Source organism: Thunnus maccoyii, chromosome 9 (assembly GCF_910596095.1).
Source record: "Thunnus maccoyii chromosome 9, fThuMac1.1, whole genome shotgun sequence".
Taxonomy (NCBI): Eukaryota; Metazoa; Chordata; class Actinopteri; order Scombriformes; family Scombridae; genus Thunnus; species Thunnus maccoyii.
Window position 1 is genome coordinate 1359262 of NC_056541.1, and position 25465 is coordinate 1384726.

Consider the following 25465-nt stretch of genomic DNA (forward strand, 5'->3'; position numbering starts at 1 on the left):
TGGATGTGAATATTTTAGTGACAGTGAACTGAAGACACGTGATGACATCATCTCATCACAACAACTAATCAATTAATGGAGAAAATATTCAACAGATAATAATGGTTAGTCTCAGCTCGACATATAATCAGTGATTATTGATTAAATATGAAACCTTAATAATAAATCATGTTGATCGTTAGTATGTTTGTGCTTTACACCATCTTCACCATCACGTTGTTGTACGGTGAATCCTTTTGCTCCTCCTCCTCCTCATGTGACTCCTCCCCCCTGTCTTCTTCTTCTTCTTCTTCTTTTTCTTTTGCGTCTTCTTCGTTGGTGCTCTGTTCCGCATGAAACGCCCTCTGGGCTCGTTTGGGCACGGCGTAGTCGTCCACTCGGGGGTTGTACGGATACTCGTGACCTTTAGGATCAGCTGTCGTACCCATAATCCTCCAGGCGTCTCCTCTCATCTCCTCGGGGTCGTCGTACACGGAGGGGGGAACGGCGGGTGTCTGTTTGGCGGCGATGGCGGCGGCGGCGGCTGCGGCGATGGTGGCGGCGGTGGCGGCGCAGCCTTCGGGCTCGTCGTAGATGTGCTCCACCTTGTGGTACGTGGGCGCGTGGGCGGCGACTGCGCTCGGGAAGATGTTTCTGATTTTCATTTCGTCGATGCTGTCGTACAGCGGGTCGGCGCCCATCTCGGCGTCGTGTTTCTGTTGGGCGTTCAGGATGTCAGCCATGATGTTCTTGGCGATGGTGTCAAAGGGGAGGGAGTACTCCGGCTCCGGGGCGATGACAGGGGGGCTGCCGCCGCCGCCGCCGCCGCCTCTGTTGTTCCTCTTGGTGCTTCGCTGTGCGGCGAGCAGGCTGATCTCGGAGTACGCCTGATCCGGGCTGGAGCTCAGGTTGGGGCTGAGGCGGGGGTGCGGGGTATTGTTGGAGCCGGGGCCCGGGGCCAGGTTGGCGCCCGGCTCGGGGCCGGCGTGGGGAAGAGGGCAGCTGGAGATCATCTTCACCTGATTCTTTCGGGGGACGGGGACGCCGCGCGTCTCCAGAGTCAAACTCTTCACCCCCGTCAGGGTTTTGTCGAGCGGCGGCTCGAGACGAGACTGAGAGCAGAACAGAGTTCACAATCAATCGTCAGTTATCAATCATCAATAATCTATCAGTCATCATTCAGATCAATCAGTTTGACTCATCGTGCTGCTGTGATGACTGACGGCGTCCAGCAGGTGGAGCCGCGTCATTTATCATCAAACTGACTTTAAGCATCATAAAACATAATTCACTTTAAAGATTAACAGAGTGATGCAGTCTGGGGTCGTGACCCCACCTGAGGTCACCTGAGGTCACCTGAGGTCACCTAAGGTCACCTGAGGTCACCTGAGGTCAAAGAACTAATAAATATTTACTAAAAACTAAATATTAAGTTTATCTCAATCAAGTCAATTTAAAATGATTTAATTTTTATAATTGAATAAAAAAATACATTTGCATTGAATTATGATGTCGACTCTTAAACTTGATGAACTTTGACCTCACAGACAGTCAGACTGGTTGATCTGCACAGACCTGCCACAGCTGCTGATCAGCTGACTAAAGCTGTCATGTGATCAGAGGAGGAAGAGGAGATGACTGACTGAGAAGACGTCTGTTTAAATAACTGAATTATTTTCATGTGTGTCAGTTTGATGCAGCAGCTCAGAGTCAGTGTGTGTTTCTCACCAGCGGGGGGCGCTGCGGCTGCTGCTGCGGCTGCTGCTGCTGCTGCTGCTGCTGCGGCGGCTCTTTGTCTTTATGATGAATCATCTGAAAATGTGGTGTTTCAGTCACCATGCTGTACACACAGTCAGCTGCCTGCAGACACAAAACACTCAGACAGTTCAGACTGATGCTGGATTAAAGGACTCGTCCGTCATGTGTTTATGTTTGATAATTATCAGAGTTTGGTTTCATCTCCATGTTTGTTTTGTCCAGAACTTTATGAGCAAATACCTTCAAAACTAGATATTTAGTGTTTAGCAAATGTTAGCAGGCTAACACGCTAACTAAGTGAACATTACACCTGCTAGCACTGTGAGCATGTTAGCATGCTAACATTAGCATTTAGCTCAAAGCACTGCTGTGTCCAGTGAACCTGAGTCTCACATCCTGGTTTCTCTGGATAAACATGTAGACAAGGTGAGCTGACCTGCGCTGCAGAGGATTGTGGGATATGGCTGCGGAGCAGAGGCGGTGGCGTCCTGCTCTGGACCACAGGCGGGGTGAGGGGCAGGCTCAGGTTCTGGGAGCTCTCTGGACTCACCTGGCCCCCCCCAGAGGTCTGTCTGTGGGGGACAGAGAGACGCTGCATGTTGATGGCGGCTTCAACAGCCTGAAATAAAACGTTCCCCTGTTTGGTGTCAAACTCGAAACTCCCCTCGCCGGAGTCGCACCTCCGACCCGCCTCGAAGGAGAAGGTGGACTGAAGAGAGAAGAGACACCAGAGTCAGAACCGGTCTGTAGTGATGTGGGCTGAGGTAGTGTCTGTAGTGTCTGTGTATCGGTGTCTGTAGTGTCTGTAGTGTCTGTGTATCAGTGTCTGTGTATCAGTGTCTGTGTATCAGTGTCTGTGTATCAGTGACTGTAGTGTCTGTGTATCAGTGTCTGTGTATCAGTGACTGTAGTGTCTGTGTATCAGTGACTGTAGTGTCTGTGTATCAGTGTCTGTGTATCAGTGTCTGTAGTGTCTGTGTATCAGTGTCTGTGTATCAGTGACTGTAGTGTCTGTGTATCAGTGTCTGTAGTGTCTGTGTATCAGTGTCTGTGTATCAGTGTCTGTGTATCAGTGACTGTAGTGTCTGTGTATCAGTGTCTGTGTATCAGTGTCTGTGTATCAGTGACTGTAGTGTCTGTGTATCAGTGTCTGTGTATCAGTGTCTGTGTATCAGTGTCTGTAGTGTCTGTGTATCAGTGACTGTAGTGTCTGTGTATCAGTGTCTGTGTATCAGTGTCTGTGTATCAGTGTCTGTAGTGTCTGTGTATCAGTGTCTGTAGTGTCTGTGTATCAGTGACTGTAGTGTCTGTGTATCAGTGTCTGTAGTGTCTGTGTATCAGTGTCTGTAGTGTCTGTGTATCAGTGTCTGTGTATCAGTGTCTGTGTATCAGTGTCTGTAGTGTCTGTGTATCAGTGTCTGTAGTGTCTGTGTATCAGTGTCTGTGTATCAGTGTCTGTAGTGTCTGTGTATCAGTGTCTGTAGTGTCTGTGTATCAGTGTCTGTGTATCAGTGTCTGTAGTGTCTGTATATCAGTGTCTGTAGTGTCTGTGTATCAGTGTCTGTGTATCAGTGTCTGTAGTGTCTGTGATTCTCTGTATGAGGCTTGCTGTCAGTAATAATTACAGTTTCTCAGTGAACTCGCTGCTCCTGCTGTTTTCAGTTTTAAGTATAAATTTGACTTTTGTTTGAAAATGTTTTGTTCTGATGTGACGGATGGAAACATGTTAACAGCAACATATCGGCCTGTTTGAACCAATATGACAGAAACAAATAAAAGCTCATCAGATGTGCTGCTTTTCTCTTTCAGACACGTTTTTACACCTGATTTGTTCACATTTAGTCAAATAGTCTCCATTAAAAGTCCTGTGAATCAGCTGTTAGCAGCTCCTGTCTGCAGTGCAACATGATGTTCAGACAACTATCACTGATTACTGTGATACAATAGACCATAAAACAGATAATAGATGTAGCCATCGGGCCTCGAGTCTGGCAATTTGACGGTCGCCATCTTTGATTTTTGGAGCCAAAAGTGACCATATTTGGACAAGAGGGTGGAGCTGACCCTAATGCTACCTGCTAGCTTGGTTAGCATGGTACATTTACAGTCTATGGTTAACTGTGCTAATGCTAATGCTAATTTTCGCTAGCAGAAAACAGGCTTAAAACCATTAAAACTAAATGTACTTAACAGAAAAACCAAACATCTGACTCCTTAGAGGGTCTTTTAGTTCAACCAAACGCTGAACAAGAGTTTTTAGGCGACCAAAATGTTACAATTAACTTTCATGAACTGAAAACACACTGAAATAACGACAGCTACGCCTATACTCTATACGCCGTGGTTACATTACCTAACCAACGTAGTCACCATGGTAACGACATGTCAATTGCAATGTAGCCACGCCCTAAAGCATACTATACTATATATATATCCATAACTATGGACCATATGAGTGGAACTCTGTGCGTGTGTGTGTGTGTGAGTGTGTGTGTGAGTGTGTGTGTGTGTGTGTGTGTGTGTGTGTCAGTCACCTTGTCTCGTCCGAAGCGGCGCAGGAATCTGTACGGCCAGGTGAACAGGACGTCTCCTGTCTTGTCCAGCAGCTGAAGAGTGTCCACGCCCGGTCGCAGGACGCCGTCTCCCTTTATCCTGCAGCGCTCTGATGCCTCCGTCCTCCGAACACACACTCTGAAGTCCCGCACTAACACACACACACACACACAGACTGTTACCGTCACACTGTCACAGACGTCTATCGTACAGAAACACACCAAATTTTCACTGGAAAATTTCAGTTTTTTTTAGATCATAAGCTTCATTTTAATGACATTTGATGTGTGTGTTTTCCTGTGTGTGTGTGTTACTGTGCAGTTGAACCAGTTTAACCAGTGAGACGCCTCCACAGTGATGCAGCTGCTTTCTGCCTGCAGACTGCACTAATCTGTTCTCTCATCAGTTCACTACAGAAATATACTAAATAACAGAAGTGGAGTTAAAAGGCAGGTTTTCAGTTGTTTGACACACACACAGAGGAAACCACACACACACACACACACACACACACAGAGACAGGTGTGTGTGCTGCAGGTGTGTCAGGATGTGGGGGAACAGTAGCAGCTTTAACATGACCTCAATCATACACTGATATCAAACCCTTATAGAAGCTGCTGTTTCTTTCTACTGACAGATGTTTCTACTCTTTCTTCCACCTCCGTTACGTCAATGAGTGGAAGAATATCTCAGTATTTAACCCAGAAACATCTGTCAGCAGGTCCGACAGATGTTCATTCATTTTATTTCTTCTTATTAGTGTGCAGATTGATATATAATCTAATCCGTGTTTGTATTTCACTTTCAGTCGGTTTGTTTACGTCTGGTTATGTCGAGTTATTCTGCGGGATGTTCCCTTTATGATGTGTAACCACCTCTCTGTATATTTGTGGGTATTTCTGTGTATTAGTGTAACAGCTGAGCTTTATAAAAGGGACAAAAACACCATTCAGAGCTTCTGGTTGACCTCATAACCTCACCGTCACCACCGACTAAATATAAACCACAGCTCCAGTAGAAACCAGTAGAAGATAAAATAGAAGCACAGAGAGAAGACATCAAACCACAGAGTTCACATTAAAAATACAAACAGTATTAGAAGTTTAGTGAAAAGGGAAGGAAAGCTAAACGTGGGGTCGGTTACCGTGGTAACTGACTCTGTGAAGCTTCATGTCCTGGTTCATTAGTGGAGCTTTACTGGTTGGATGTTAGTTTGTTTCTAAAGTTTAATGCACATCAGTGGTTTCTGCTGCAGCTCCTGAACTGAACTCTTTCTAATCTCAGTTTAAATTTAAACCAATCAGTTGTTGTCCGAAACCAAAATGTTGGGATCTGCAGCGCAACAACCTGGTGAAGCTGTAAAACAGAACCGTGTTACTGCACATGCTCAGTAGCGTCTGCTGCTGTACACTGAACTACTCTCTGGAGACTGAACTACGTGATGCTGTCCTCATGATGAAGGATCATGTGACCCAGTGCCGCCGCTGTGTATCAGCTTTGATACAAACACAACACTGGTTTAGTAGATCAGAGGTTTGTTCACCCTGAGATGAGGGAAACTCTGGGTGTTCAGTTCCAGAAAGACAGCTAATTAAACTCAGTTTCTGTTACCGTGGTAACTTAAACTCGGGGGTCAGTCACCATGGTAACTGACTCTGTGAAGCTAACCTGCTCGCTGGCAGGTTTTCTGAGTTTCTCTCCGTCTCCTCTCACAGTTTCATGTCTTCATTCATTCAGTCGTATCAAAGCTCATCATGTTTAAATGTAAAGAATCAGTATGAAGCTTTAAACCCGTCGGATCAATGAATAATGATCTCTGATTGGTCCACTGATGGAGCATCATTCCTGTAATACTGGAGATTATATGTTAATATCTCTGAGCAGGATGGTGGTGCAGCTGCATCATCTGACAGCATTTCACTGACAATATTTAAATTTACTACATTTGTTGAAGCAGCTGAAATAAAATCACTGAACGATGAGCTGAGATACAAACAGACGAGCTGCAGTCACGTCTCTGTGTCTCTGATCTATTTATGTTTTAAATCTTTAACTATGTTTTCCATCTTCAGTTGCTGCTTCCTGTGTTTCGTCCCATCAGATTAAAGCTGAATAAACATATTTAACATGTCAGATTCACTTCATCATCAATAAGGAAACGTCTTTATCGTCACGTTTCCCGCTCTGACTCAGGCTCTTTTTTTTAAAAAGATAAATGTGCATCGTCTGCATACACATGCATTCATATCTCTACATCCACTGGATTACAATGGAGGCTCTTTCTTTTATTTACCTGTTGCCATGGCGACTCGTAGTATCAGAGCATGCTTATCTCAGAGTAAACAAACTCTGATCAGCTGTTCTGAAACTGAAAACTCTGAGTTTCATCTCACGTTCATCAAATCAGAACCAACTTTCTGAATCAGGCTGCAGGTTTGTTGTTTGTTTGTTTAATATACTGTATAAATATATTTAATGTAGTCCCCTATAGGCTTCCATAGATTCTTGTTGACCCAGTCCCAGTACACCTCTGTTAGCAGATGAACAGCTGGTGGCGCTAATTCTCCAGTCGGTGCCGTTAAACCGTTGCAGAAGAAGAAGCGACGCGACGAGACGAAGTCATTAACCGATGGAAAACATGATGGAAATATGACATTTCTGTTAGTTTCATATATCGATGTGAGGAAGGTTACAGCCTCCTTCTGTAGTTATTTGCGGGTCATTAGTTGCAGGTTGCAGTGTGTGTGTGTGTGTGTGTGTTGCTGTTGTTTGGGGGGGGGCAGCTGCTTCAAAGCAGCTTCCTGTTCAGAAACAGGAAGTTTGTCCTGTGAAGATAAAAGCTGAGGTCGGCCTGCAGCCGCCGGTCACTGCAGCGCTGCAACACCCTGCGACAGCCTGCAGCGCACACGACCGCAGCAGGAACACACCAAGTTTCCACTACACAAAAACCTGCCAGCGTGTGTGTGTGTGTGTGTGTGTGTGTGTGTGTAATGTCAGTATCAGAACCGCAGTGGAAAAAGAATCCTCCATCACTGTTTAAAAGTAGACTTCTAAAAACCACTAAAAACTCACAGATACGAGAGACTCTGTTCATCTGTTTTTCCACGACAACAGAAAGTAAAAGCACAAGATGCAGCTTCATGATTCTGCAGATAAAAAAGAGTTTCACTGGATGATGATGATGATTCACAAACATCTGGAAACACAAACTGCAGCTGCATCAAACATCTGTTTCACTCAGAAAGACTAAAACCTCATCACGGAGGTCATAAAGTTAAATATTACAGACATGAACATCTGTGGAACACTGAAAGGACGAGGAAGCACAAAGACTGTAAATGTGTCAGATATCCACTTGATGTGACTAACTCAGACTGCTGAAGCTTCATATTAGCTTCAGATCAACTTTCATCACTTCCATTGTAAGGTCATTATGAAGGGATCTTCTAATGGTCAGTATGAACAGGAGGAATGATTACAGCAGCTTTAATGTTCATTTGATGACTGACTGTTGGTTTAAGACGCACTTGAAAAACTGTGAACTCGTCCTTTAATATATAAGCGTGAGCTACATGCAGGCTGCTAGCTGCTGATGCTAACTCTACCTGCTGCTGAGGTTATTTTGACCAATGAAAGAAAACTTTATGTCAGTTTTAAACCTCAACATGTTAAAACTGCTCTACACACAGAGAGTCTGATCATTCGACGGGTTTTTCCTGATAAACATAAACGTCTTCAAAACTTCTTGCGACAGAAAGTCCTGAAAAGTTTTGAACATTTAGTTCAAACTAAAAACTCTTTTCAGTCGACCTTCAAGTCAGACTTCCTCAACCAAACCTCACTTACTTCCTCTCTCTCACTCGCTCTTTCCCATCGCTGCTAAATTTAGCAGCCAGCGGCAGCGTGACACATCTCACAAACACACACACACACACACACACACACACACACACACACACACACAGCAGAGACGGGGACTCTCAGGTTCATGACTTGACCCGAGTTGCACCCGCGGTTACTTGAGATTCTTCCTCAACAGACTTTGAGATTTGGGACTCATGAATGTTTATTTTTAGTTTTTAGGGTTTTTTGCACATAATGAAACATCTGACGAGCTGAATGTCGTCCTTCCCTTTTTATCGCGGCGAGCACACCTGCAGCCGCGGCGCCGTCTGTCATAACCTTCGGCTGCAATAAAACACGTTCAGCTGAGCGTCAGATATCTAACGTTAGCTTGCTAGTAGCTTTGTAGCTAAGGGATTAACTTGATTAGATTGGTGTTCACTGAATATTTTTGAAAAGATGAGTGACACATCGTCCAGATATACTACGAGAAACAATCTGATGTTGGTTCGCAGCTGGCCGGCGCAGACGGACCGACGAGTCCGAGATCAAATCCGAACTAGGAAAGACAGACGCTGTGACGTTTGGACTGACAGGAGCATGTCTGGCTTTTTACAGGAAACAGCTGACTTCATGGAAAGACACATCATCACAATAATGTGATGACATTAATAGATTAATTAATGTGATAACGCCTCAAATATGAAGAAAACCTTCACAGTTTTGCTTCCTCACAGCTACAGCTGAGTGAAGATGACCTGAAGAAAACAGCAAACTTCTGGGAGGAAATGAGAATCACCAGGATGATGTAACAGCAGCTACATCACTCTGCACGTTCATTACAGCTTGTTGTGCAAAACGGACTCAAAGAGACAAAAAAATCCTGAACAGCGCAACAGCAAAGGTGACAAAATTCTGCAGTTGACTTCATTGCACTCAGTGAGCTGAAGGAAGCAGCTGACCTGACCTCACTGACCTGGATCCCTCAGAACCTAAAGACTCTCCTGGAGGCCTGGAGGAACATTAAAGGCCTTTTGCTAGAACGGAGTCAAGCTCAAAGACTTTCTTCAAGCAACAGACCTCACAGGGGGAAGGAAGTGATGAGTGTCTTTGCGGCTTTCTCTTAACAGCCACTTCATCAGTGTGCTGAGTACAACTCGTCACCTGGTCGGTTTCCTGAAAGCACTGCAGAAGTTGCCCTTTCTATCGGGGGGGAAATGTCGAATGGTTGACCAGCTCGGCTCGCAGCACATCCTCCATTTGGTAGATACGAGCTACGTGTCGTCTTTCGTGCACCAGCTGAAGCCCAGAGTGAGGTGAAGGAGATGATAACAGGTATAAATACACACTCAGGCTGAATATTGTGATACCAGCACCAATACCAGTACACTTAAAGTGATACCGATAGACTACTTCAGTCTACAACCTTTTATTTTTCTACTATAACTCATCAAACATCAAATACATCACACATGAATTCACCACCACAGACTGTTTGGGTTGCAGTAGGGATGTGCAGAGAGCCCCGGATTTGTATTTGTATTCAGTAGTTCAGCTTTGTCTCTGGGGAACACCCCCAACTCCAGGACTGATGTCCAAATGAGGAAATGTGCGTCATGTAGCAGGTGGATGTGACTCCCCTCACTGAGACCTGCTGATAGACGTCACAGCGGAGCAGAGGAGAGACACTGAGATAGTGATGTAACCGACCTGCACGCTGGTATTTAGGCGATAATGAGCCAATCACACGGTGCGTTAAATAGAAGAACACTTGCAGTGATTGGCTGCAAGCAAAACCAAACAAATAGTCTTTAGATCTGGGTACAAAATGCAGGTATCGGTACTACTTGGTACTGGTACTTATTTCCAATATGCAGCCCTGTGTGTCACCACTGTGTGAGTGAATATCAGCATCATTACAGTCTAACTAATCATGACTTTTGTGGGACTTTTTCAGACCTGCTGCAGGAGCCGATCAGGACGAGACACCTGATTTAATCACGGAGGTTTTATAAAGCGTCTGTTGCATAAAACGTTTCCAGAGGACACCGAGAACCAGTCTGATCTTATTACAGGCTTTTATCCTTGAAATTGTTTTATTTAATTATTATTTATTATTGTTAAATTCTTAGCAAGTTATCTGTCGTCAGTTTTCGTTGGTTTCAATTCAGAATTTTTCTTCAAAATTTAAACTGAAAAATGTTCAGCGTGAGAAAACCAATCAGTCAATTACTGATAATTGATGCTCTGTCATTAGAAAGTGAACTGAAGTGTATTTTGACATTTTAAATTGTATTGTAAGTGAAACCAGCACGGCTACACTGGTTTAGTACAGTTTGTTATTTACATGCAAGTAAATTATCAGAAAAGCATGGTTTTGATGGTTTTGATGGTTTTGATGATTCTGATGATTTTATCCACAAAAATGTTACAGTTTTGTAATAAAAGGACTCAAAATAGCCGATAACTATAATGTCAGTTTTCACCAGTGGTAGAAGTCTCTTCTGGGACAAAATGTTTTAATATGTTTTAATATGTTTTAATATGTTTTAATATCACCAGTTTGTGGACTTACAGTATATTTCAGATCATTTGGCAGCAATAGTGTTTTGCATTTAGCTACAGTGTGATGTTTAGCACTAATTAGAAGGGTGTTAATTATGATATCTTTGACAGTGTGAGGTGCTGAGCCTGCACCATGGGGGGGGGTCTGGTCTGTCAACAGACCAGCCGGTCCTTGTACCAGACCTCAGTACTTGGTTTATACAGCAGCTGTATGTTCATAATACAGTTCTAAGCTTTCATTGTGTATCTTTAGACTGATCATCTACCAAACAACTAATCACTAATGAGACTGTAGGCTAATAGATAAAGAAGTGATGATAATATAGTGCACACACACATACACGGTTACACGAGGTTCATGTCAGTGTTTGATCAAACTGTTCAGATCGTTCTAACACTGGCTGGTAAAGAAGAGCAAACAGACAGGTAGGTCAGACAGGTGTACACACAGACAGGTAGGTCAGACAGGTGTGCACACAGACAGGTAGGTCAGACAGGTGTACAGACAGACAGGTAGGTCAGACAGGTGTGCACACAGACAGGTAGGTCAGACAGGTGTGCACACAGACAGGTAGGTCAGACAGGTGTACACACAGACAGGTAGGTCAGACAGGTGTACCTGTGTCTCTGCCGCCGTACAGGGAGTTGTCCTCCATGCCTTCGTCTTCGTCCACTCTCTGTCCTCTGTGCAGGCTGCCTCGCCTGACGCTGCGCTCCGTCCAGCTCATCTACACACAAACACACATTATTTTTCATTACTGAATATCTGATCATTATTTTCTGGATTAATCAATGAATCCTGTCAGAAAGTAGTGAAACATGTGACAATCTGAATTTCACAGTGTCGTTTTGTCCGACCAAAAGTCAAATCATCACATACACCAGACGACGGATCAAAATAGTTTTCTGTTGTTCGACTAATCAATCGACTGTTTGCACCCGTTTGAGAAGCTGAACTTAATTCAAACATTGTGACTTTTCTAATCTCTTAAGTTCAAACATTAAACAGCTTCAGATATCCGACAGATTTGGGATCTTTGGAGACTTCAGGATCTTGTCTAGTTCTGTGAATCTGAGCAAAGTTTAAAGAAACAGCAAAAGTTTATGTGTCTATTTCCTTAAAGTCTTTCTTTAATCTGGTTCTTTGGTGTAAAACCGTGTGAATGTTAACTTCTGATGTTATAGAGACTTGTGGCTGGTGTGTAGATTGATTAGCGTGCTGATGGTGAAGACTAAGTGGCAGCATGCTAGTTAGCTTAACATGCTGTTTGTTGGGCAATATGCCGGTTAGCTTAGCACACTGTTAGCATGCTAGTTAGCCCGACATGATGTTGTCTAGCATGTCGTTGGCTATTTTGGTTGATTGTTTGGTTATATGGTGGCTCAGGCAGCATGCTAGTTAGCATGGCTTTCTGTTAGCATGCTAGTTTGATATTTTTTACATAATTATGCCTTTGTGGTGTTGGATATTGTCAGTGAGTTACAGACCGACCGCTGTCATTAATTAATTGCATTAATTATATCAATCTTTGTGTATTTCAGCTCTTTCTAACAATGTCAAATGTTTTAATTAATTAATTGTCTACTTTTGTTTGTTAACTCGTTTGCTTCAAGTTGCCCCTTTAAGGGATGAACAAAGTATTTTGACATGAATTGAATAGATCATATAGCATGCTAGTTAGCTTAACATGCTCTTTGTTGTTTGGTTGGTGGCTTGGGCAGTATGCTGGTTAGCTTAGCACACTGTTAGCATGCTAGTTAACTTAGCGGGCTAGTTAGTTAAACATTTGGTTTGTTGTTTGGTTCATTTGATGTCTTAGAAGCATACTAGCTAGCCTAACGTCTTATATATAAAGCTGGTCGTAGTGAGATGTGACGTCACCTGTTGGTTTTATTGGAGTTTTATTGGAACCCAAGCTAACACTAGCTTACTGGGCACACCGAGCACTGCACACTTACGGCTAATGTTAGCTACTTTAGCTAAGTTGTGCTAACAGGGCACAATTTATTTCAACTTAGTGAAATATTGTGACAATAGTCTGACTCAGTGTGAGTCCTGGAGCCAACTGTCAATCACAGCTGTCAATCAACGTCCACACAGCAGACATCAAAGCTGCTATAAGTCTTCAAATCTTATTAATGGAGCAATAATTTCCAAAATGACCACCAGCACATTTATGAGAGGGCCTGAATTTAGAGATTGAGACCAGAATGACTCGTTGAAAACAATGATTGATTCAGTATTTCTCGAGAGAAGTTGAGGTTTTTGAGTCAGTTGGAGCAGCTAGCGGCCGTCTGTGGTTCTTTAAGTTGCTTCAGACTCAAGACGTGGTGTCTGCTTGTTAAGTGGTGTATGGTTTGCTTGCTCAGATGAGGAAGCTTAAGGTGGTTATTTGGCTGTTGTTTGGAGAGTTGAGCAGCATGCTGGCTAGTTTGTCATGCTGTTAGCTGGTGATAGCGTAGACAAAAGTTAATATAGCCGTCCAAACAGGGCAGCTGTGGCTCAGGAGGTAGAGCGGGTCGTCCACTAATCGGAAGATCGGAGGTTCGATTCCCAGCTCCTCTAGTCCACATGCCGATGTGTCCTTGGGCAAGACACTTGACCCCAAATTGCTCCTGATGGCTGTGCCATCAGTGTATGAATGTGTGTGAATGGTTAGCTTCCTCTGATGGGCAGGTTGCATGGTAGCCTGTACCCGTTCAGCGTGTGAATGTGTGTGAATGTGATTCATAGTGTAAAAAGCGATTTGAGTGGTTGGAAGAGTAGAAAGGCGCTATACAAGTACAGTTACACTTACCACTTACTGAGAGGAAATCGACTCTGACTGCACTGACACACTTTATTTGAAAAAATAGGTCAAGGGACGTAGTTCAAGAAAAGTGTCTCATACAGAAGTGCTGCTGATGATCAGCTATATTGATTCCAGTGGAAGCAGATAAACAGTGATGGCGGTCAGATAGCTGAGCGGTTCATAGGGTTCAGGTGAAGTTGACCGTCAGGTCAGTGGGTTCAGTCAACTTTTGTCACTTTGCTCTGTGAATTGAGAACTGAAATTTCACACTGTGTATATGAGTTTGACTTTATATTTTTGATGTGGCAGCTAAACAGTGCAGTCTGATTGGCCGCCACACTGAGACAAATAGAGGAAGTGGAGATGTGACTCAGGACTGTCAGTTATCATCATCCAGTTATTAATAACACAATCAATATCTCACATTAAAATAGTTGAGAAACACAAAAAATGAGATAACAAGCAGTTCTGTTTGTCAGTTTCCTCTTCAGTCGTCTGTCAGTCAGTATCATGTGAATGTTCCCCATCTGCTCAGTGGAATGGTGCATCGTGGGAAGTCACATGACCTCACACCTGACAACTTGAGCCGACCAGGCGCGTCTGCGTCACGTTCCGGCTGCAATGCAGACGTGCCGCAGCACGTTTCAGTAGCGTCCCAGAAGAATCTCGCCGCTACGCTACGCAAAAAATAAGCACCTAGCCTATTTTTGACAGAAGCAACATCGAGCTGCACAGAGCAGATCAAGCCGGACAGGAAGTCAGACACAGGAACTGCATAGAGCATCCGGTCACTGTTCAAAATAAACATCCTGTGCAGACTCTGATTGTATATCAACAATAAACACAATTAAAACAGACAAATAAAGAAACTACTACTCAGAGTAAAAGCACAAAAATCAAGGAAAAATGACCAAATCAACATCTGAGCAAGTCAGCAAAATTGGACAGTTCAGTTGCGCTGCTACTGCAATAATTACAGTAGCCTGAAGATGCACGTTCTGGTTAGGCTACCGTAATTACTGTAGTAACTGCACAAGTGAATTTAAAATGTGGCTGGGTTGACTGCAGTGTGAAAATGCTCCCGGTGGGGTATGAAGCCGAGCAGGGGACGCAGCTGGAACTGATTAAATTGGAACTGAATTCACAGTAAAATGCTGCCGTTTTAAACCCTGATGTGACCACGAGCCTCGTTATAACCGCAGTGTTAACTAGGTGCAGATTCACTGAATTAAAACCACCACAAACCAGTTGTTATGTAGAGATGAGCTGTTACTAAATATTCACAGCTACTAGCTGCAGGTGGGACTGTTGCTAAGCTAACTGAATAAACCAACCAACCAATTTATGTTTTTTTCTTATATATGTATGTGTGTGAAGCACATCAAGCTTCACACACATACATATATAAGAAAAAAAACATAAAATAGTAGACATCTACACAAACACACCCAAAAAGAGGAAGTGAGAGAGACAGAAGGAGGTGCTAGCTAGCCACAGCCCTGAGAGAACAGCTGGCTTTTAAAAGACGACACAGTTATGGAACATCTTGTGCGATCAGGCAGTTTGTTCCAGGGCCTATAATGACTGAACGCACCTTCACCAGATGTACTTCTGATCATGAGTGCAGTTATGAGACCAGTGACTGATGATCTGAGGGTTCTGGAGGGTTTGTAAGCAGTGAGCAGGTCAGGAGATGTATGTAGGAACTAGACCATTAAATGATTTGTAAGCAATGAGCAACATTTTGAAGTCAGTTCTATATTTTATCTGCTCAGTTTTTCTTGTCCCAGTGAGAACTGGGCATTACAGTAGTCTAGCCTAGAGGAAGCAGATGAATGCATGAACCAGTTTTTCAGCGTCTGAGACGAGATGGATTTAATCTCAGAAATATTTTTTAGGTGGTAAAATGCTGTCCTACTTCTTCTTGTAATGTGGCTTGTGAAGTTGAGGTCAGAATCCAGATAACAGCTTGGATGTCAGAGACAGCCAGATCACCAGGATCTCAGTCTGGTCTTTGTTTAACAGCAGAAAGTTTTGAGTCATTGAGTGTTTTATGTCACTGACACAGTTAACAAGGTCATTTATAGGGCTGAGGGTATCATGGGAAAGTAAAATATACAATTGTGTATCATCAGCATATGAATGGAAAGATACATCGTGCTTCTGTATGATGGAACCAAGTGGCAGATTCAACAGTTACGATTATTGCTCCATTAATAAGATTTGAAGACAAATAATAGCTTTGATGTCTGCTGTGTGGACGTTAATTGACAGTTGGCTAATCTGCTGCTCTGCCCGGCTCTGGGACTGATAGCACAATTTAGCTAAAGTAGCTAGCGTTAGCTGTAAGTGTGCAGTGCTCGGTGTTCCCAGTAAGCTAGCGTTAGCTTGGGTTAGCGGGGTGTGTTTCCAGAGCGTGAAAGGCAACACCTCACACTCCTTATTTGGAAGGTCGTCACCTCGCTACATCCATCTTTATATACAGGCTGTAGAACCAACTGACAAAGCTAACATTAGCGTGCTAATATCTGAGCTGTTCGGATTTAAGAGTAAAAGAGGTAATATGGAATATGATCGACATATCTGACCTGAAACTTCACATTTCACAGAAAAACACAGTAAACCTCAAATTACTAAACCAATAATATTAGACTAAATGACCAAATAACATCAGTTAGCTTAGCATAATCTCACTGTAAACTGCATGAATATTACTTATTCTAAAACACACATATTTCTGCAGGTATGCAGATAGAAATAAAACAAAGTCAACGTTAATGTTTAAATGTAAAAAGTTGGACTAAGAAAGTGTTTGAGTTCATGTAACAGTCAAAGCTTAGAGCTCAGTGTGTGTGTGTGCGTGCGTGTGTGTGTGTGTGTGTGTGTGTGTGTGCGTGTGTGTGTGTGTGTGTGTACCTACAGGGAAGGCGATCTCACACAGTTTGTGCGTCCAGTCGTCCAGCTGTTGTCGCTCGACGGCGAACACGTAGATCTTCTCGGTGGTTTCGACCAGGAAGGGTCCCGTGTCTTTGGGACAGCCTTCCATCTCCACCTCTGACACCCGGATACAGTCAGCCAGACGGATCACCTAGGAGACGACATCAGCTGTTATCACCCGGGAAACCCTGCGCCTTATTGCTACAGCAACAGAGCTGAACTGAACACATGACATGAGTGAATAACGTGGAGTCAAATAAAACCAAACTTCTAGTTTTCCAAATAGATTAGAAGTGAACAGAAAGTAGAATAGAGTAGAGTAAAGCAGACATCAGTAGAATACTGTTTAAGACTACAGCACAGTAGGTAAAGAACAGGAGTGAAGAACAAAGTAAAGCGCAATAGAACAGAGTAGAAAGAATGAACACATTTTTATTTTCGTGTCATACCATTATGGGATTACACAGCATATAAATAACTTGAGTAGTTTAGTGTCTAATACAGTAGAGGAGGACATAGAGCAATAAAGTTAATTACAATAGAAAACAGTAAAGGAGAACAGGGTTAAATAGAATACAGTAGAACCAAGCAGAATAGAATCGAGTCGAGAACAACAGCACAACAAAGTACATTAGAGCAGATTACAGTGGAGTACATTAAAGTAGAGCCAAACAGGGAAAACTAGAACACAGTAGAGCAGAGTAGAGTAAAATACAGCACAGTAGAACCGAATAGGGTACAGTGCAGTAGATGTAAAGTAGATTTAAGTAGAATCAAAGGCAGAATACAATACAGAAAAGTAGAATACATGATAGTAAATCACGGTGCAGCACAGTAGAACAGAAAAGTAGAGCAAAGTATAACATATATATAGAATATATACGCATAATATGTCATTTCTGCCGCTAGAGGTCTCTCAGTCAAAACAATAACAAGAGACGGAGTTTGATGATGTCGTGAAGTAGTGTGGCATCATGGGAGTTGTTCACCGTTCAGGATGTTTTTACTGGGAGCCGAGGTCTCCTCCTCCCCAGAACAAAGAGACCCGGTGATTAAAAGCGGTGAAAACACTGAATAAAGCAGTTTCACGTAAAATAAATTGAATAAATAAATTTGGCGGACACAGGACGTCCAGAGAGGCTGCTAGCTGCTAGCCGAGTCGCTGCTAACGTTTGCTCAGCTTGTTTCTCTGATAACTTAAGATCCAGACGTTCTCCATCTGGTTAAAAGATATACTTAAAAAACAACTAACATCTAAAAAGAGTATTGTAAAAAATGTGGCTTAAAACTGAATCTATGACAGAGTTTCTGGCGGACGACAACAACGCCGACACATGCGCATAAAATGTTGATCATCTTGTGCGTAAGCACTCACTGATAGAGGAAACAAACCATTTCCTGATTAAAACTACAGATTTTTCTGGGTTTGAAAATTGTTGGAAACATTTGGGATAATGTAAGTACACAACTCAACAACATATATATATAACATAGGTCTAGTTGTTTTTAGACATTTTAATGTGGAATAGTTGCATATTATAGCTTTAAGTAGAGTACAATAAAATAGAATAGACCACCGTAAAGTTCAGGAGATCAGGATACAGTACAGTAGAAATCAATAGAGCACAGCACAGTTGAACAAGATACAGTAGAGTAGAGATCAGTAGAGTAGAACAGAGTAGAGATCAGTAGAGTAGAACAGAGTAGAGATCAGTAGAGTAGAACAGAGTAGAGATCAGTAGAGTCCGCATGACTGTGTTCTACCTTCTTGTGCTCCTGCTGTTTGCGCAGATTTTTATCACTTTTATCCAAAGTTCCTCCATCTTTACACTCAAAGAACTCCAGTCTGGAAATCGAACAAGAACTTTCTCTGTACAGGACGCACCACACCCGCTTCCACTTCTACACACACACACACACACACACACACACACACACACACACACAATAATTACACACACACACACACACACACACACACACACACACAATAATTACACACACACACACACACACACACACACACACACACACAGTAATTACACACACACACACACAAGTTAGGGGTCAATGTTCAGTCATACTTAAAAATAAAACATTTGCCACTTAAGCTGTTAACTGTTACTTAAATAGAAGTGAGACCTGTCTACATGTGTACTGTGAATTTATTTATGTGCTCCTATCCTAATATGGCTTCATAATGTAAACAAGTTAAACAAGCATTAGCAAGTTTGAAGTTGCAAAAGACAAAGTTATGGAAGCATAGGCTGTATAAACTGGTACTGAATTTATTAACTTGATAGTTTTAACTACAGGATCATGAATACACATTGATTTGATGGATTTATTTTAATGTGCAATCAAAAAAACAGAAGGTTGCACTGTGCCAGATTGCCTCTGGTACAATGAGGTATTTATTTTAATCATTTTAAAACAGATTGTACTAATTTTTACACAGTTCTGTGTAGGTTTTAGCTTTCAGAGGGTGGCTTAGCATTGTGTAAAGAAAAAAAACAGACCTGCTACATAAAAATAGAAATGAGCAATGTGATGTCGGTGCAGTTGAGTGTGGCTTCTGCGGTCAGTGCAGCAGCTTTATTGATTATAATGGACACATTCTGCTGCAGACGACTTTTTGCAACATGCAAACATGCATTCAGGCCGTTACTGTTACATTACGTACAGTTATGTTACTGTTTCGTGACTGTTTTGTTACTTTACTGCTACCATGACGTGACTGTTACATTACTGCTAGTGTTACATTACTGCTACCATGACGTCACTGTTACATTACTGCTAGTGTTACATTACTGCTACCATGACGTTACTGTTACACAACTGTTACATTACTGCTAGTGTTACATTACTGCTACTGTTACATTACTGCTACCATGACTTTACTGTTATGCTACTGTTTCATTACTGTTATGTTAATGTTATATTACTGCTACTGTTACATTACTGTTACCATGATGTTACTGTTACCCTACTGTTTAGTTACTGTTATGTTAATGTTTTGTTATGTTACTGTTACATTATTGCTACTATTACTTAACCTGATGTGGAAAAGGGCAGGCACTTTCAAAAATTACTTGTCAGGTGATTGGATGAACCATCTGTCTATCAACATCTATCACCGTCTTACCTTGTGAGGCAGCTGGATTCGTGAGGTAACTTGAGAATCCTCATAGGACGCTGATTGGTCCAAACTACCGGTGGTTCAGACACGGACCATAACATGAGGCCAGACAAGATGGATTCTCGCATGATCTCGTGAATCCAGCTGCCTCACAAGGTAAACTGTTACTGCTACCTTACTGTTACTGTTACTATTATATTACTGTTACTGCTATGTTACTGTTACTATCATATCACTGTTACTATTATATTACTGTTACTGCTACGTTACTGTTACTATCATATTACTGTTACTATTATATTACTGTTACTGCTACGTTACTGTTACTATCATATTACTGTTACTGCTACGTTACTGTTACTATTATATTACTGTTACTATTATATTACTGTTACTGCTACGTTACTGTTACTATTATATTACTGTTACTATTATATTACTGTTACTGCTACGTTACTGTTACTATTATATTACTGTTACTGCTACGTTACTGTTACTATTATATTACTGTTACTGCTACGTTACTGTTACTATTATATTACTGTTACTATCATATTACTGTTACTGCTACGTTACTGTTACTATTATATTACTGTTACTATCATATTACTGTTACTGCTACGTTACTGTTACTATTATATTACTGTTACTGCTACGTTACTGTTACTATCATATTACTGTTACTATTATATTACTGTTACTATCATATTACTGTTACTATTATATTACTGTTACTATTATATTACTGTTACTATTATATTACTGTTACTATTATATTACTGTTACTATCATATTACTGTTACTATTATATTACTGTTACTATCATATTACTGTTACTATTATATTACTGTTACTATTATATTACTGTTACTGCTACGTTACTGTTACTATTATATTACTGTTACTGCTACGTTACTGTTACTATTATATTACTGTTACTGCTACGTTACTGTTACTATCATATTACTGTTACTATTATATTACTGTTACTGCTACGTTACTGTTACTATCATATTACTGTTACTGCTACGTTACTGTTACTATCATATCACTGTTACTGCTACGTTACTGTTACTATCATATTACTGTTACTGCTACGTTACTGTTACTATCATATCACTGTTACTATTATATTACTGTTACTGCTACGTTACTGTTACTATTATATTACTGTTACTGCTACGTTACTGTTACTATCATATTACTGTTACTATTATATTACTGTTACTGCTACGTTACTGTTACTATCATATTACTGTTACTGCTACGTTACTGTTACTATTATATTACTGTTACTGCTACGTTACTGTTACTATTATATTACTGTTACTATCATATTACTGTTACTGCTACGTTACTGTTACTATTATATTACTGTTACTGCTACGTTACTGTTACTATTATATTACTGTTACTGCTACGTTACTGTTACTATTATATTACTGTTACTATCATATTACTGTTACTGCTACGTTACTGTTACTATTATATTACTGTTACTATCATATTACTGTTACTGCTACGTTACTGTTACTATTATATTACTGTTACTGCTACGTTACTGTTACTATCATATTACTGTTACTATTATATTACTGTTACTATCATATTACTGTTACTATTATATTACTGTTACTATTATATTACTGTTACTATTATATTACTGTTACTATTATATTACTGTTACTATCATATTACTGTTACTATTATATTACTGTTACTATCATATTACTGTTACTATTATATTACTGTTACTATTATATTACTGTTACTGCTACGTTACTGTTACTATTATATTACTGTTACTGCTACGTTACTGTTACTATTATATTACTGTTACTATTATATTACTGTTACTGCTACGTTACTGTTACTATTATATTACTGTTACTATCATATTACTGTTACTGCTACGTTACTGTTACTATTATATTACTGTTACTGCTACGTTACTGTTACTATCATATTACTGTTACTATTATATTACTGTTACTGCTACGTTACTGTTACTATCATATTACTGTTACTATCATATTACTGTTACTGCTACGTTACTGTTACTATCATATCACTGTTACTATTATATTACTGTTACTGCTACGTTACTGTTACTATCATATTACTGTTACTATTATATTACTGTTACTGCTACGTTACTGTTACTATCATATCACTGTTACTATTATATTACTTTTACTGCTATGTTACTGTTACTATCATATCACTGTTACTATCATATTACTGTTACTATTATATTACTGTTACTGCTACGTTACTGTTACTATCATATTACTGTTACTATTATATTACTGTTACTGCTACGTTACTGTTACTATCATATTACTGTTACTATTATATTACTGTTACTGCTACGTTACTGTTACTATCATATTACTGTTACTATTATATTACTGTTACTGCTATGTTACTGTTACTGTTACTACTATATTACTGTTACTGCCACGTTACTGTTACTATCATATCACTGTTACTGCTACGTTACTGTTACTATCATATTACTGTTACTGCTACGTTACTGTTACTATCATATCACTGTTACTATCATATTACTGTTACTATCATATCACTGTTACTATCATATTACTGTTACTATTATATTACTGTTACTGCTACGTTACTGTTACTATCATATTACTGTTACTATTATATTACTGTTACTGCTACGTTACTGTTACTATCATATTACTGTTACTATTATATTACTGTTACTGCTATGTTACTGTTACTGTTACTACTATATTACTGTTACTGCTACGTTACTGTTACTATCATATCACTGTTACTATTATATTACTGTTACTGCTACGTTACTGTTACTATCATATCACTGTTACTATCATATCACTGTTACTACTATATTACTGTTACTGCTACGTTACTGTTACTATCATATTACTGTTACTATTATATTACTGTTACTGCTACGTTACTGTTACTATCATATCACTGTTACTATCATATTACTGTTACTGCTACGTTACTGTTACTATCATATCACTCTTACTATTATATTACTGTTACTGCTACGTTACTGTTACTATTATATTACTGTTACTGCTACGTTACTGTTACTATCATATTACTGTTACTATTATATTACTGTTACTGCTACGTTACTGTTACTATCATATCACTGTTACTATTATATTACTGTTACTATTATATTACTGTTACTGCTACGTTACTGTTACTATCATATCACTGTTACTATCATATTACTGTTACTATTATATTACTGTTACTGCTACGTTACTGTTACTATCATATTACTGTTACTATTATATTACTGTTACTGCTACGTTACTGTTACTATTATATTACTGTTACTGCTACGTTACTGTTACTATCGTATTACTGTTACTATTATATTACTGTTACTGCTACGTTACTGTTACTATCATATCACTGTTACTATTATATTACTGTTACTATTATATTACTGTTACTGCTACGTTACTGTTACTATCATATCACTGTTACTATCATATTACTGTTACTATTATATTACTGTTACTGCTACGTTACTGTTACTATCATATTACTGTTACTATTATATTACTGTTACTGCTACGTTACTGTTACTATCATATTACTGTTACTATTATATTACTGTTACTGCTACGTTACTGTTACTATTATATTGCTGTTACTATTATATTACTGTAACTGCTACGTTACTGTTACTATCATATTACTGTTACTATTATATTACTGTTACTGCTACGTTACTGTTACTATCATATTACTGTTACTATTATATTACTGTTACTGCTACGTTACTGTTACTATCATATCACTGTTACTATTATATTACTGTTACTGCTACGTTACTGTTACTATCATATTACTGTTACTGCTACGTTACTGTTACTATCATATTACTGTTACTGCTACGTTACTGTTACTATCATATTACTGTTACTATCATATTACTGTTACTGCTACGTTACTGTTACTATCATATTACTGTTACTATCATATTACTGTTACTGCTACGTTACTGTTACTATCATATTACTGTTACTATCATATTACTGTTGCTGCTACGTTACTGTTACTATCATATTACTGTTACTATTATATTACTGTTACTGCTACGATACTGTTACTATCATATTACTGTTACTGCTACGTTACTGTTACTATCATATTACTGTTACTATCATATTACTGTTACTGCTACGTTACTGTTACTATCATATTACTGTTACTATCATATCACTGTTGCTGCTACGTTACTGTTACTATCATATTACTGTTACTATTATATTACTGTTACTGCTACGTTACTGTTACTATCATATTACTGTTACTGCTACATTTCTGTTACTGTTACTACTATATTACTGTTACTGCTACGCTACTGTTACTATCATATTACTGTTACTGCTACGTTACTGTTACTATCATATTACTGTTACTGCTATTACTGTTACTATCATATTACTGTTACTACTATATTACTGTTACTGCTACATTTCTGTTACTGTAACTATTATATTACTGTTACTGCTACGCTACTGTTACTATCATATTACTGTTACTACTATATTACTGTTACTGCTACATATCTGTTACTGTTACTATTATATTACTGTTACTACTATATTACTGTTACTGCTACATATCTGTTACTGTTACTATTATATTACTGTTACTGTTACGTTACTGTTACTATCATATTACTGTTACTACTATATTACTGTTACTGCTACATATCTGTTACTGTTACTATTATATTACTGTTACTACTATATTACTGTTACTGCTACATATCTGTTACTGTTACTATTATATTACTGTTACTGTTACGTTACTGTTACTATCATATTACTGTTACTACTATATTACTGTTACTGCTACATATCTGTTACTGTTACTATTATATTACTGTTACTGCTATGTTACTGTTACTGTTACTATTATATTTCTGTTACTGCTATGTTACCGTCACTGTTACTATTATATTACTATTACTGCTATGTTACTGTCACTGTTACTATTATATTACTGTTACTGCTACGTTACTGTTACTGTTACTATTTTATTACTGTTACTGCTACGCTACTGTCACTGTTACGTTACTGCTATTTTATTGTTACTGTTACTGTTACTATATATTACTGTTACTTCTACGTTACTGTCACTTTTACGTTACTGCTATTTTATTGTTACTGTTACTATTATGTTACTGTTACTGCTACGTTACTGTCACTGTTACTGTTACTATTATATTACTGTTACTATTATATTACTGTTACTGCTACGTTACTGTTACTATCATATTACTGTTACTATCATATTACTGTTACTGCTACGTTACTGTTACTATCATATCACTGTTACTATTATATTACTGTTACTGCTACGTTACTGTTACTATCATATTACTGTTACTATTATATTACTGTTACTGCTACGTTACTGTTACTATCATATCACTGTTACTATTATATTACTTTTACTGCTATGTTACTGTTACTATCATATCACTGTTACTATCATATTACTGTTACTATTATATTACTGTTACTGCTACGTTACTGTTACTATCATATTACTGTTACTATTATATTACTGTTACTGCTACGTTACTGTTACTATCATATTACTGTTACTATTATATTACTGTTACTGCTACGTTACTGTTACTATCATATTACTGTTACTATTATATTACTGTTACTGCTATGTTACTGTTACTGTTACTACTATATTACTGTTACTGCCACGTTACTGTTACTATCATATCACTGTTACTGCTACGTTACTGTTACTATCATATTACTGTTACTGCTACGTTACTGTTACTATCATATCACTGTTACTATCATATTACTGTTACTATCATATCACTGTTACTATCATATTACTGTTA

At 39.4% G+C, this 25465-nt stretch overlaps 1 protein-coding gene across 5 annotated transcripts in view; it reads right to left on the minus strand.

The window, feature by feature from the left end:
• Window positions 1-20: 20 nt before the first annotated feature.
• dok2 (docking protein 2) overlaps window positions 21-25465 on the minus strand; it is a 28634-nt gene continuing 3189 nt past the window's right edge. The window contains exons 2-8 of one of the 5 annotated variants that reach the window (XM_042422111.1): window positions 18192-18329; window positions 16411-16578; window positions 11318-11426; window positions 4272-4441; window positions 2174-2446; window positions 1708-1791; window positions 21-1091 (exon numbers count right to left, since the gene is read on the minus strand). In XM_042422111.1, the coding sequence (XP_042278045.1) occupies window positions 195-1091; window positions 1708-1791; window positions 2174-2446; window positions 4272-4441; window positions 11318-11426; window positions 16411-16578; window positions 18192-18329 (1839 nt within the window). In that variant the 3' untranslated portion in view covers window positions 21-194. Of the gene's footprint in view, window positions 1092-1707; window positions 1840-2173; window positions 2447-4271; window positions 4442-11317; window positions 11427-11578; window positions 12703-16410; window positions 16579-17310; window positions 17390-17416; window positions 17903-18191; window positions 18330-25465 lie in introns of those variants that run through there. The other 4 variants (XM_042422110.1, XM_042422112.1, XM_042422113.1 and 1 more) reach the window with 4 other exon arrangements.